Here is a 13,240-nt window from a genome sequence, read left to right as displayed (position 1 = left end):
TACAGGTACAGACAGTCACCACACTGGCATTTTTTGTTTTTCAGACAAATTAGAGCATTTTATAGTACGTTAACATGGACAAAACAATGTCCTCGGAAGCCTGAGTGTGCAAGCCTTTCTCATTTAACTGGTACTGCGCAAAGGCAGTGACTTGGCAAAATCAGAACATGTTTATTTAAAGGAAACCATTAACTACTGGATTACATTTCCTTGAATACCTACCAAAAGCTGTCCAGCAAAGCAGATAAACAAAATGAAGGAAAGCAAGAGAAACGCAGCCCCAAATGAAATTCCAAGAATAGATGTTCTACAAGAAATAAGAAAACATGTATTAATTTTTCTGTTACACGTTTTTAGCATGACCTTTCTTTATGTACAATACTGATGATATAAAAAAATACAACTTCCAAATAGCAACACCACGGAAAAACAATTCCACTCCTCACCAGAATGACAGGCCTTTTTCCTGCTATTTTCTCAACTCAAGAATGCTTGAATTGGCTTTACCTCTCACTTTTCGGAACTATTACCGTGAGAAGATAACAATTTCCACACAAATGAGTTAAATGACAGAGTACATTAACAGCAGCAATGCTTTGGGGTCTTTTTGGTTTTTACTTTAGAAAGCCTGTATTAAGGAAGAACCTTATTGCTTTATTTTTATGCTGTTGATTATATAATTTAAGAGGCTAATAAATACACAAAATAAACTTCTTGGTAACGTATGTACCCCCCGCAAGGTAGGAAAAGCAATAGCATGGGACAGTGCTGTCCAGTTTTTAGTGTCTCGCAGCTAGAACCTGTGATATCTGTGATATTGCAGTCTCTCAGCCAGCAGAGGCCCTGATCAGGGACTGCTATTTCCTTCATAGAGAGGTATTCAACACCTCTGAAAACTCCATTTTGTATCAAATTTGACTGGCTGAGGAAGTATCCTCTGAAGTATCAAGAGGAAAGAATAGGAAGGAAAACTAAACACCATAAAGAAAAGAAAAAACACCAACAGACTTTAATGAAAAAAAAATATTGAGTAACCTATACTCTTCCTGAAATCATCCTTACCCAGCATTCTAGCTCATCCTTTTCTTGTATGTTATAACGTACAGCCAAAATAGCATCACTGGATGCTCAGTAAACAGAAACAGGGATGCAGAAACAATGCATGCATGCATTCGCTCTGCAAATGTGGAAATCTCTCTATATGAATACCACAGTAGAACGTAATTGCTCCATCAGGCACCATACAAGAGCTACTTAGCATGGCTGCCTAGGGAAAGATGCAGCGGGACCTAATTATGTTTAATGAATGCTAAGAGGAGATCAGAAGCTCTGGACCAACTAAGTTGTTTAAGCAAGGGAACTAGATGCTGTCATGAAGTCCCTCACCCGAGTGTCTGCTTTCAGTTTTAACCACATAATTGATATTTTTACAGAATTAAAAAATATCTCTCAATTCCTTTGAGAACCAGCAAATATTTTATCAGACCTTATATGATAGAAATTTTGGCATGATTTTTTAGAGATGTTTTATATTCCTGCTTTTTCCACAAACATGTTAAGTTAGCTCCTCCATAAATATATGATTCAGAATTATTAAAATACATTATTAATAAAACCATACATCTCTGTTCTTTGGAGGTACTGTCTGAATTCAAATATATATGCATTTTAGAAAAATTTAGGAGTAGAACTCTATGGATCAATTTCCTTAGATTACGTACAAATATTGGAAAACATTTTGATCTGTTTCAACAACAGTGTTATAGAAGCTATTTTGAGGAATGAACAAAAAAGCATTAACTTCACAAACCAATTTGATGCCATACTGCTGCCATTAAAAGCATTTTGGAGAATAATTTATGAGCTTCCCTGCCAATCATTCAGAGAACCTCTTATATGCTAAGTATTCATCAGAATTTGGGTCGATGTGAACAGCTGATGAAAAACAAACAACTGGCAATTCACAACATACATTAATCTTGGAATAATGTTTCTTTTAGAAGTTATTTGAAAATCGTGATTGCTTATGAATACATGTTCTCCAAGAATTTCTCATAGATACTTAGTAAGGTGTACATCAGTGTATGTAAAACTACAGTCTACTCTCAGGAATTTAAAATTTAGTAAGCAACAGAAGAGATGAAAGAAAAGGAATATAATTAACAGGCTTATTTTTTATATATGCATAAGCACTTTGAATCATATACGTCCTTGAGTAAGATTCAAGTAATCATACCTGCATTTCAAGCTATTGCTATTCTTTTTCTCATACGAAGGATACAAAAAAGGAGTCTGCACACCTTAAAAAATGATTCAACACAAGAATAGCCTTATGAGTCAAGTTTGGAGTGCATCCTTGTAGAAGAAAAAATGAAGATGTTTGCAAGAGAAACTGAAGAGCAAGGGCAATAAAATTAACAAGGCACAAGGAGAGCTTATGCAAAGAGTACTTAATTACATGGGCAACAGGCAAGAACAAAAGGTCTTTGTAGCTGTTTTACATGATCAGTGATGTCATTGGGGTGGCACAAGAAAGAGTTACATAGCAAGGGGACCAAGATTTTGATTATCAGGACAAAGAAAAAAGGACTGAGGATCAGAAAAAGGAAAAGTGCTATCTTAGAATCCAGATTTGAGCGGTGAATAGAGAGAAAAAAAAATGGCAAGATTTTTGCTCTCCACACCCCCTTCTTTTCTAGGAACAGCAGGACTTCTGTTTCAGTTAGGCTAAGCTGAAACAGTTTCATGCTGCTCCTTGAAGGAAAGAAGTAGGCTGAAAATGCTATAATGGGAATCAAAATACTAAAAATTAAGTGCCACCATAAACAAGCCTCATTTGAGGCAATGACCATAGGAAAGCTATAACACGCATTTATTTTTTGTCACTGGAACATTACAAAAAACAGTACAGTTCTTTACAGTAAACTAATCTCGCCTTTATTGTGTAGAGTCATAAATGTGGAGTCATCAAATGCACTGCACAGGTCACCAAATGCATTGCCTTGACAGATTCGGGCAAACCATGTTTTCACAAGAGCACCTGGGATCCCATAAGCCAGCTAACTTTTTATCTGCCTCCTCCTATGCTTCAAAGGAATTCCCTAATTTCTGAAAGGTCTGCTCTCTGCTACATTGTCCCACCAGGAACCCTGACAGGACAACCTTTGATAATAACCTACAGAGGGACAGAGTTTAAAATTGATGAAACAATATGACAACTTCCCAGGCTTCAGATAGTTCAATTTCTAAGTAATTTATGTTCTTGGCTATCCTCACATTTTTCTGGTTTCATCAGTAAACATCTGTTTTGAATAATTCATTTTTATCAGGTGGTATGAGACTGGAAAAAATTGTATCTATACATACTTATGTCTTGTTGGTAATATTTTGACTAAAAAATAAAAATTTATTGTGAAGAAAAAGATACTGGAAAATAGAGAAGAGAACACATTATTTCTACATTTTTATAACGTTTAGGAAAATATGTGACTTACGGCACACGTCCCTTAATGGGATGTGGAGAATTTCCTTAGCTTGCCAGATAATTAACATTCATGTTTTGAACTATTTGATTGCAAATTCTCTTGTGGTGATAAAATCATAATGAAGCAATTACAAATGACAATTATACAAGGCAATACTGAATTCAGACTTTTTGGTATCTAATAATAGCTATTTCTTTCTTAATTCGACTGATGCTTTCCTAAGCCACCGATGGATTCAATGGCTATGTAGATTAACTGTATGGCAGTTTCAGTGTTAAGAAAAATAATTTGAGTATTGTAACTCCACTTGAGATTTTTTTTTGAAATCAGATACAGCAGAAAAATTGCTAGTAATGGTGGTTTTCTTTTGTTTATACTGTCATATTTTACACGCTTGCTTTCAGACAAAGTTTTTAAGTGCTGCCTTTTCTATAAAGAAATTCAGCTGTGCCTGACTGGAAGTCTATGTTAAGGCTTCCTAACCACCTTCCACTAATGAGAAGATTGTTAGTTTGGCATGACTCAGGACATAAGGACACAATTTCATGAACACAGCAGCATCAGAGAGCAAAGACTTGGGAAGAATCTTAAATGTAGCCCCGAAACAAATCCCTTACTCAAATAGCACAAGAAGTAACTCCTGGTCGAAAGGAATACACTTTCATCAATTCACCAGTTTGCATTTCGGAAAACCACACTACCAGTTCCAGTTGACTGGTTTCCTGAATAAAGAATGTCGGGTTGTCATGAATTATTAGACATAATTGTGTCACTAGGTAAAGGAAGAATGCTAGAGAGCCACTGAAGGCCTCTTCTGAGGAAATGTAATGATCAAGATTTGCTGTCATTTTAACGTCACAATAAAGACCTACTCCTCATTATACATTTCACCCCAAGATACTGTTGACTTGTTACATTTATATCTACCACTTTGTGTAATTTTTATCATGTAAACACCACATCAGTTTAATGACCCTGGGAAAATTAAAACATTAATAAATTATTTCAGTTTTTAAATAAATGTCTCGTGATCTTGGAGATATTATTTATTACTTGTAACTTGCTGGATGTTACTCCCCATCAAATATCTCCAAATCTACTTTAAAGCAGCAGGTGGTATGCCTGCACAGAAATCAATGATATTACACTGCTGCAAAACCAGATTAATTGAATAGTGAATCAATAAAACCCAATGACAGACACAGTTTATCTCCCTGTCTTCATTAGATCACCATTTAAAAATCCCGTAGAATTTTTGGAAGAAAACAAAAAGGCTAGATAGAATATTAGACTAAACTATCATTTATTTTTTATTTATTTATTTATTTATTGCTGGAAGGAAATAACATTTGCAGCATTGGAATATGTTCGATTTAAGCTGCATTTATGATCACTACATACACTCGTGATTTTTCAACTTTTTTTTTTTTAATTTGCAACACTCGCAGTTTTCTAGCAAAGATGCAGATGCCTGGATAATACCTTGCCTTTCTGTCTTCCACTTTTGCCTCTCTTAAATTAATTCACAGACCCTGTGAAGCTGAATATCATTCATTCTTGCTTTTACAATTTAATATGCAGCCCTACAAAAGGACCAAAAGATAATTTACATTTTGGTAATGAAAATGATAAATCGTAGGTATCTTTTCTTCTGATGTTAGAAGGAGATTATGTAATATAAGGATACGCTTTTACAAGTTGGAGGACACTTTCCTTAGTTGAATACAGCTCCCTAGAGTCAACTAATTTCAAGTACCTGATATATTTTAATGAGCTACACAATTGCTTTAAGAGACATAATAAGGATATAGCAAAATGAGCATCTTACTACATGTATGACAGGTGATAAATCTACATTAATTTTCATGATTGAAATCAAAACAAAAATATAGATTCATAAATCATGCTGCTGGAAGGGACTAGTTAGATACAAGTTTGGTTTTTGGTATATCACAAACCACGAATTTTCCTTAATTAATTCCTCTACTAATTAAAACACAGTATGAGCTTGTAAACTATGCTCATTATAATATAATTAGTCACAAGTCTTAATTTCATACTTTGCAATACTAATGCATAAAGTCAGACTGAACTGTATGCAGGATACTGATGAATTCTTGGAAGAGTGTCCCTTTGTGGGTTACGTCTCCATGTTAGAAGCTATCTGGGAAATCCTTTGCAAAAAAAATGCTGTAACAGCCAAATAGAAGTCCATAAAACTTTATACATGCTATAAAACAAGTCTGAAGTATGGAAAGTCAATTTGTAATGACCCAACAGTTCTTTCTGGCCTTGAATTAAAGTGTAAGTACCACAGCACAAGACCAATCAATCAACTGAGATTATAAATACTACTCCTGAAAGCGCTGCACAGGAGAAAAGACTATGAGCAAAGAAATGCTGCATCACAGGGAATATACAGTGTTGGCTTTGGAAACAATTGCTATAAAGCAAATATCAATTTTCCACTATGCAAACAATCAACAGCAAAATTCCGTTTTAGGAAGTCTAATAAAATATTTTTTACTGGAACTTACTTTCAGTTTTCTCAGCCTTTCTAGAATATGCACAGTTAGAAAGACAGCTGATTTATATGACAAATATAAATTAGCTCATAATATATAAATTCTGATAAAAATAATTATTCCAGCAATTGATTATAATATTTTAAAATTAGTTTTAAAGAGACATTTTATGAATAGTAATGCTCTTTTAGCATGCTGAATAGAGCAATATTATCACTGCAATATGTTAAATAAATTTATTTAATCACAGTCCCAATTCTGCAATCCTTTTTTTCCCACTTGAACGTCCAATTGTCACACTTATTGTACATGTAATTTTAGTTGCATAAACTTATAGCTTGTATTACTTTTTTTTAGCACATATGAATTTCATTCGTGTCATCATCACATATTTTTAAACGCAAAGAGAAAAACTAAAAGGAATGATGAATTGATACGAATGCTTGGCACCACCCTACTGACAGCATTTAAAATTAGAAACAAGCATAACTTGGGCTGAAATCCTCAATCTTCTTTGTTCAGTTTCATTTCCATGAATTGACCTCTGTAATCTGACAATTCCAAAAATTTTTACTTGTACCTGTTTATTTTTTATATTAATGAGCAAGTATACATAAGAATGAGTACATTAGATACCACTTACTTTGGCAAAACCAGAATCTGCACAACAAAAATGCAGAAGAATATGAGACAGGCACAAGTCACATAATACTTAAATGCAGGCAGAGTAGTTGCTCGATACTAGAAGGAAAAAAAAAGCTAATGTTAGAAACACAATTTCCAAAGCAGATAAAGTATCACCCAATTGAAATTCCAGCTTAAAGATGCAGATATGTATAGGCAGCCTTTAGCAACAGTAAATTTCCTGTTGTTCAATGACTTCCACAACCACTCACACAGGGCTGGTGATTATCAGGCATAGTACTGAATCTTTTTACTTCTTGAAGAACAGCTTAAATAGCCATGTCACACGGTTTTGTCTCATTCCTTCACAGAACAGGACTATCCCAAATTCATCATAAAAAATTTAATTTAAAAAAAAAAAAAGTGAAAGCATTTAAAAAATATTTTTAGGAATGGTCAACCCTTCCTTTCCAATTCCAAGTTTCTCAGTCATTAATTCCATAAACTAATTTTCAATATAATAAATACCGAATGGGCTAAAACAGTTATAAAAAAACATAACAGTCATTTAGACAGGAAACTCTGAACACACAAAGCAGCAAAGTGTAAACTGTGCTACAGATGCGTATGAATGCTCTATTTCCAACAGCATAGCTAGCAATCATACTGATATTTACTGGGGCTACATTATTACTTCAATTAAAATATTTTATATCTGTGTTAAAAGGCCTCATATGTCCACTGATACTATTAAACACCTGATATTCTTAGGAGAGAGTCAATTTGATTTGTTTTGTCATGAAAAAAATCTATTTATGAATCTCTAATTAGCCTGTCTAGAGACATAAGAATTAAGCAATGAAATATTTATCAGAATTGTTCTGCTATTTGAGATAGATATGTCTAGATTGAAACCAATTAAGTACTCAATGGGAAATTACCTAAGTATTGGACCTATTAAACTTATCCTATCGAAGTTTTTTCAAAGGCTGAGTTTAAGATTTGATTATTAAAAGAAAATATACCAAAGATTATTTTCATAAAGTGCTCAAAATGCAAACCTCATAAAATGGAAAGTGCATGAGCTGTGCTTTTTAACTGCAAGCACACAGCTGTGTCTTTGTGCTTAGTGCCAAGTTCTGTCCTTGAAACTGGTGCACCAAACTTTACATGAACATGTAGAAACTGAGTTTAGTAACCCAACAGCTTTTTTTCACTTTTGAATTGTACGAAAAATGAAAAGCAATCCTTATCACATACCTAACTGAATTTCAAGGCACAAATCTGACTTTGCTCAGTGGGTATGTTTGCAGTAAGTTTTGTTCTTCCACCTGTTGGGTACGTTTCTTGTATCTTAATGGCCTTGTCCAACAGTTTTGGATCTTGAGCTGCTGTTAAAATCTCAAAAAATTCCAGCCCACTTGTAAATACGTTTCAGTGTTTCACACTTCTCCAGACATTTCCCAATGAAGTCAAGCAACTCAATCCTTAGGTTAATTAATCATTTTGCTTTATAAGCTTGCTGTACTTTTGGGTCCTACAGGTCCCGAAAAACTCCTATTTAAATCAAAGGCAGGCTTCTTACTTAATTCTTTAAAGTCAAGACTGCACTGATGAGTCATTAAAAGGCAGTGAAGAAAGATATTAAAAAGCTGGATCTGAAAAGAATGATTAGTTCTTTGCCATTCCATAGCATTCTGTAGTCTAAAAGAGATTAGATCCCTGCAGGGAGCATCTACACAGCTGAATAACTTAGCTCCCTGATATTCTCCCAAGTCCTGATTCCCTCATTGTCCAAAGTGCACATATAATGGTTTACTCTCAAGTTCTCTTTCAGAATGTATCAGTTAGTACCATCCACATTAAAATCTGAACGTGCTCCTATGCACAGCTTTGATCCACTCATTGTATCCTTTAAATGCTATGGATGAGACCACACCAGGCCTAGCTGCTTCTCTCTTATGCTGTCTCTAAAGAGCCTCAGCAAGCCTTGAAACTTTTCTCACCCGAATGCATTGCCAGGGGCATACAACACATGCCTTTGGCAGCTGGCCATAAGAACACTTTTCTGCTGAGCTGTGAAAGAATGTGAAAATTATTTCAAATGCTTTGAACTGAAAGACATCTACAAAAATAATTAAATATTTATTTGACCACCATGTGGGACCCAGAGTATATTTGCACCTATGCTATACAGTGTGAACACAGTATGGTAATACTTCTTCTAGCCCATTCTCACCAGATTCACTTATTTATACGGCCAGTTGTGGTCAAACCTACCTCCTCCTTCCCTGAAGGACAGCATAACTGTTCAGCTATCAGCTGCCCTTTGCTTATGAGAAAGCAAAAAGAGGCAACTCTCCAGTCTTCCTGATTAAGCTGTGTCAGAAACACACTCAACTCTACAAGGCCATAAAACAAAGAAAAGGCCTGACTTTCTAGGCTAGTGGTCATGACAGTCACCTAAAAGGGAGGAATCTTTAATTCTAATCATTACCCCAAGGACTAGAAACAGTATCATCATGTGTACATAAATCTCAAACATTTTATCACACATATTAGTCAGAAGAACATTTTGTAGGTCGCATCCAAGATAGCTAGGCATTTTTCTTAAAAACTATTTATAGTATTGCTTCACCAGAATGACTGTGAGCATCAAGTGCATATGGACAAAACCAATGAGCAATCAACATCTTTACAAGACTATCATTATTACAGGTGGAGCCTTTGAGACATGGCAAAAGAAAAAAAAAACAAAAACCAGTGGATTTTGATAAATGCCTTTTGAGGGTGTATGTGATGGAACTTAGAAAATCTTGCTCCAGTTACACGAAATTCGGATTATCAAATCTCCTCCCACTTCTGCGAGACCATGAAAATTTCAAGGAATTCGAGTGAACTGCAGTGTTACAAACAGGAAAGCAGTCACAGGTATTATACTCATAAAATTTCTTCCATAAATGACCTAAACCATTATTATAAGGTTTGAGAACTTCTCCCTGCAGGAGAGGTGGCATGGCCATGGCTCTATGTTACAAAAGCAAGGGATACAAGCATCACTTAGGATGAGGCAAAGAAAGAATCAACCATGAATTTGCAGTGAAAATAACTTACTTCTTTTTCCAGAGTCTTATTATAGAAAAGAAGTGATATTCTTTGAATGTCTTCAGATTTAAGCCACTGCCTAGAAGAGAAAAGGAACATTGTAACTGACACAAAAATAAAGTAGTCCTGTCTTTTTATATTACTGAAATGCAGTAAAATAAGAAATTCAACTTGAATAAAGCAAGTTCCTGTGTATTGCAATGTATACGGTGAATTGCACTTACAGTAAAAGTGGAAACTACACATCCCCTCTCCCTTTTGACTTCTATTGCTAACATACACATGAAACAAAAGCTCAGATGAACCATTTTTTCTGTGGATCATTTCTAAGGACAATCAAGGGAGAGATTTATATGAAGTAATTCTGACACTGACATTCCACTCATGTCCAAAATGCTGTAGCGTATCTAGTGCACAGAAGAGAACCTGAGGTAAAAACAGTCCTTTCACAAAGTACCTTTAAGAAACGCACTGTTACATTATGTGAGTGGCAGGGAAATTACACTTGCCAAACTCCTGATCTGAATGAAAATGTAAAAAAACATTATTAAAAGGGGTGGAGTGATTTTGTCTTTGAGCTGTATTAGTCTCTTGACCATGACCCTGTACTCTAGAGCTAAATTTTGATCTTTTTACTAATTATAAAAATATCTTCCATGCTTAAAGATGCGAAATACAAAATAGAATAAGTGCTTGCATTGAAGTGGCAAATCTATTTCAAAATAAGTGAATCTTGACAAAAGCTTCACATAATTTTTACAAAATGAAATGTTCTAATATGAAAGTCTACATTTATTTTAATGGCCACTTGAAAAGAAACAGAATATTTAAATTTCAAGAGGGTTAGGTTGCTTGCACCTCAAGGGGACTAGAAAAATTTGAAAAAAATATTTAAGCAGACAACTTCTGTGAACATGCAATATTTGAGCTCGAACACTAATGGCAGGGCTTGAGATTGTTTTGCAACCTTTCTAGCTATAACTTTAAATTAGACTCTAAGCTAGTAGTGTTTGTAGCTAATGCCTTCTAAATAAAAGGGAATTTCTGAACTGACAGGCTGCAATGCAAATAAGTAGCAACAATGAGCCACAGTGGAATCTATCCTAAATTAAGGTACTGAGAGAACAGGAGTGGACAGAGTGGAGTGTAAGCTACTAGGTTTGATTTGTGAAATCTAAAATATCTGTTTCCTTGCCTAGGAGACTGTCGCTGTTCCCGTGCAATCAGTTTTATTATAAAAAAGGGCTGAAAACACATTCAGTTCTAGGGATGCTAGATTTTTTTTTCCCCAGTCTGCTCTGCAATGGCTCACATCTAAGTTTGATCACAGTTAGGATTCTGAGAAGAAACAGATATGTCAGGCTGTTGTACATATCGCATGATTTTGTTTGGGTCTAGCTGTAATCTACTGGAGAAAACATTCAGTTTGTAGAATATTTTTGGTAAACTGAAAATTAAGTGCAAGTCTTCTTCCATTTAGTTATAATAATTGAACAAAAAGTAACCCTCTTCTCCAAATTGTTAACTAATTTCCCCCTTTTTTTTTTTCTTATGGTATCTGTCAGGCGGATTGGTTTAATTACCATTACCACATTGCTAAAAAGTTCTGTCTACAGGTCTATTCCCAAAGGCCTCATTTGGTCTGTACACACTTGATCACATGTGAAGTCAGTAGTGCCATTTAGAGCCAATGCTGCCTCATACTCCACATTACAAGCTCATGTTTTCAGGAGCTTTTAGTTCTACTTTAAAGCTCTGAAAAAACTATAGTGTTTTTAGGTAGCAGGTGCTGAGAGGCCTGAGATGTGGGAAACAGTGTAACACAGACAAATGGAAGTGGAGAATAGGTACAGGAGAGGGACCACCAAGTCACATACCTTTGGCACAGAGATAAGGGCTGGAAAATTCTGCCTGCAGCCTGACTCCTTGATGAGCCTAAAAGTTACCGAAGTATCTGCAAGTATGTGGGGATATGCCTCCTGGCAAGCTTGGTACCAAATTTCTGTTTAAATTCTTTTGCAATTCAAGGAACACCACAGAAGAGGCAGCAGAATTCTGCCTGTATCCGGAGAGGCGTGTGGTTTGACAGGGCTTGATTGACAATGTACAGCAAGGAATTATGCACAAGAACATAGCAGCCACCATGACTTAAAGAAAAAAAAGAGGAAAGAATGTGTGTCTCTAACATAGTAACCTACTTATCAAAGAGCAAATAACAAGTTCAGCTCCCTCTGTAGGTGTATATTTAGCTAGCAGATTGCTATCCATCCTATCCATCCATCCATCATGTGATGTCCTACAGAAGTCCCCTAACGACCAAGGTTCAGGGTGGCATAGCTATGGCTACTTGTGCCCATCCTGGGGAGGATGGGCACTTTGCAGCCAGGAATATTTTGTTCAAAGTACAGGGAAAAGAACTGTGGAGAAAGTATGATGTTACACCCTAATGGCTAAGGCATTCAGCTGAGATGATACAGAAGTTTTTGTTCCTCACTCACCCTTTTTAAATCTGAATTTACCTATCTTTTAATGTTGTGCTCCAACAGAATAATAATGAATAAACAGGTCATAACTTTCCTTATGTAACTGTGCAAGGAGCGTTGCAAACTAAATCTGCGACTCTGAATAATGTTATATGGTCAGCGCGTTGCTTTTTAGCGGGTTGTGGTTTCATTCACATTCCAGAAGAGGGAACTGAACCCAGATGCCCCAAGTTACTGGCAGCGTGTGAAAGTGGTGCTTGGCAGTTTTGTGGGAAAATGGCCAAGTTAGCTTGTGAACCAGTGGGACAGCAGGGAGGAAAGGAGCCCAGAAAAAAATGCTACACTGCTTTAAAACCCTGAGGTACCACTGCAATATGCACTGCGCTATTTTACACTGTGTAAAAACAGTGTTTCATTTGGACTACAGCTTTGTCTTGGACTAAGAAGATCCAGACCCTACATTCACTTATTTTCCAGTTACTGGCTGTTAAACACCTGGGCATGTAATGTCCAAAGACTCACATATTATGACCATTTGCTTGCAACCAGTTACTTTTTTTCACACAATGACACATGGCAAAGAACCATGATGTGGATGAAAAATTCAGAACTTGCTGACAGGTCCGGGTGGAAGAAACAATGGCTCTGTACAATGTTTACTGTTAAATTATTTTCATGCAATATTCTCATTAAAAAGGTTAAAATAATGGTAATTTTGATACTATATTTTATGTGTAATAATGTTTTTTTTTTCATTTTCTTCATACAGTCACAGACCTATTTTCTACACAATCCAAACTTTACACTGAAAAATGTTTACAAATACCAGTTTTCTTATATATTTTCTTAAAAGTTTGCTTCTTGTTTCACAAAAGCAAAAGATCTAGCTTCACAATCACTCCATTAGATTATAGTGTTATTTTCATATTACAGCCAAAAAAATGAAGCACAAAAAAATGCACAATTATAAAGAAAACAAAAATGTGATTAGTTTTGTGTCCTAAATGTAGGAAATATT

The 13,240-nt window shown here is 35.5% G+C and overlaps 1 protein-coding gene across 1 annotated transcript in view; it reads right to left on the bottom strand.

Moving 5' to 3' along the window:
* Positions 1-13,240, bottom strand: part of ADCY2 (adenylate cyclase 2) — a 223,165-nt gene that overhangs the window by 51,036 nt on the left and 158,889 nt on the right. Inside the window, exons 13-15 of the mRNA XM_074146221.1 lie at positions 9,749-9,818; positions 6,654-6,751; positions 223-307 (exon numbers count right to left, since the gene is read on the bottom strand). Coding sequence (XP_074002322.1) covers positions 223-307; positions 6,654-6,751; positions 9,749-9,818 — 253 coding nt within the window. The remainder of the gene's footprint in view (positions 1-222; positions 308-6,653; positions 6,752-9,748; positions 9,819-13,240) is intronic.

This window comes from Numenius arquata, chromosome 4, assembly GCF_964106895.1.
Source record: "Numenius arquata chromosome 4, bNumArq3.hap1.1, whole genome shotgun sequence".
NCBI lineage: Eukaryota > Metazoa > Chordata > Aves > Charadriiformes > Scolopacidae > Numenius > Numenius arquata.
Note: the sequence above shows the minus strand (reverse complement) of the source record. Positions and strands in the feature narration are given on the sequence as shown.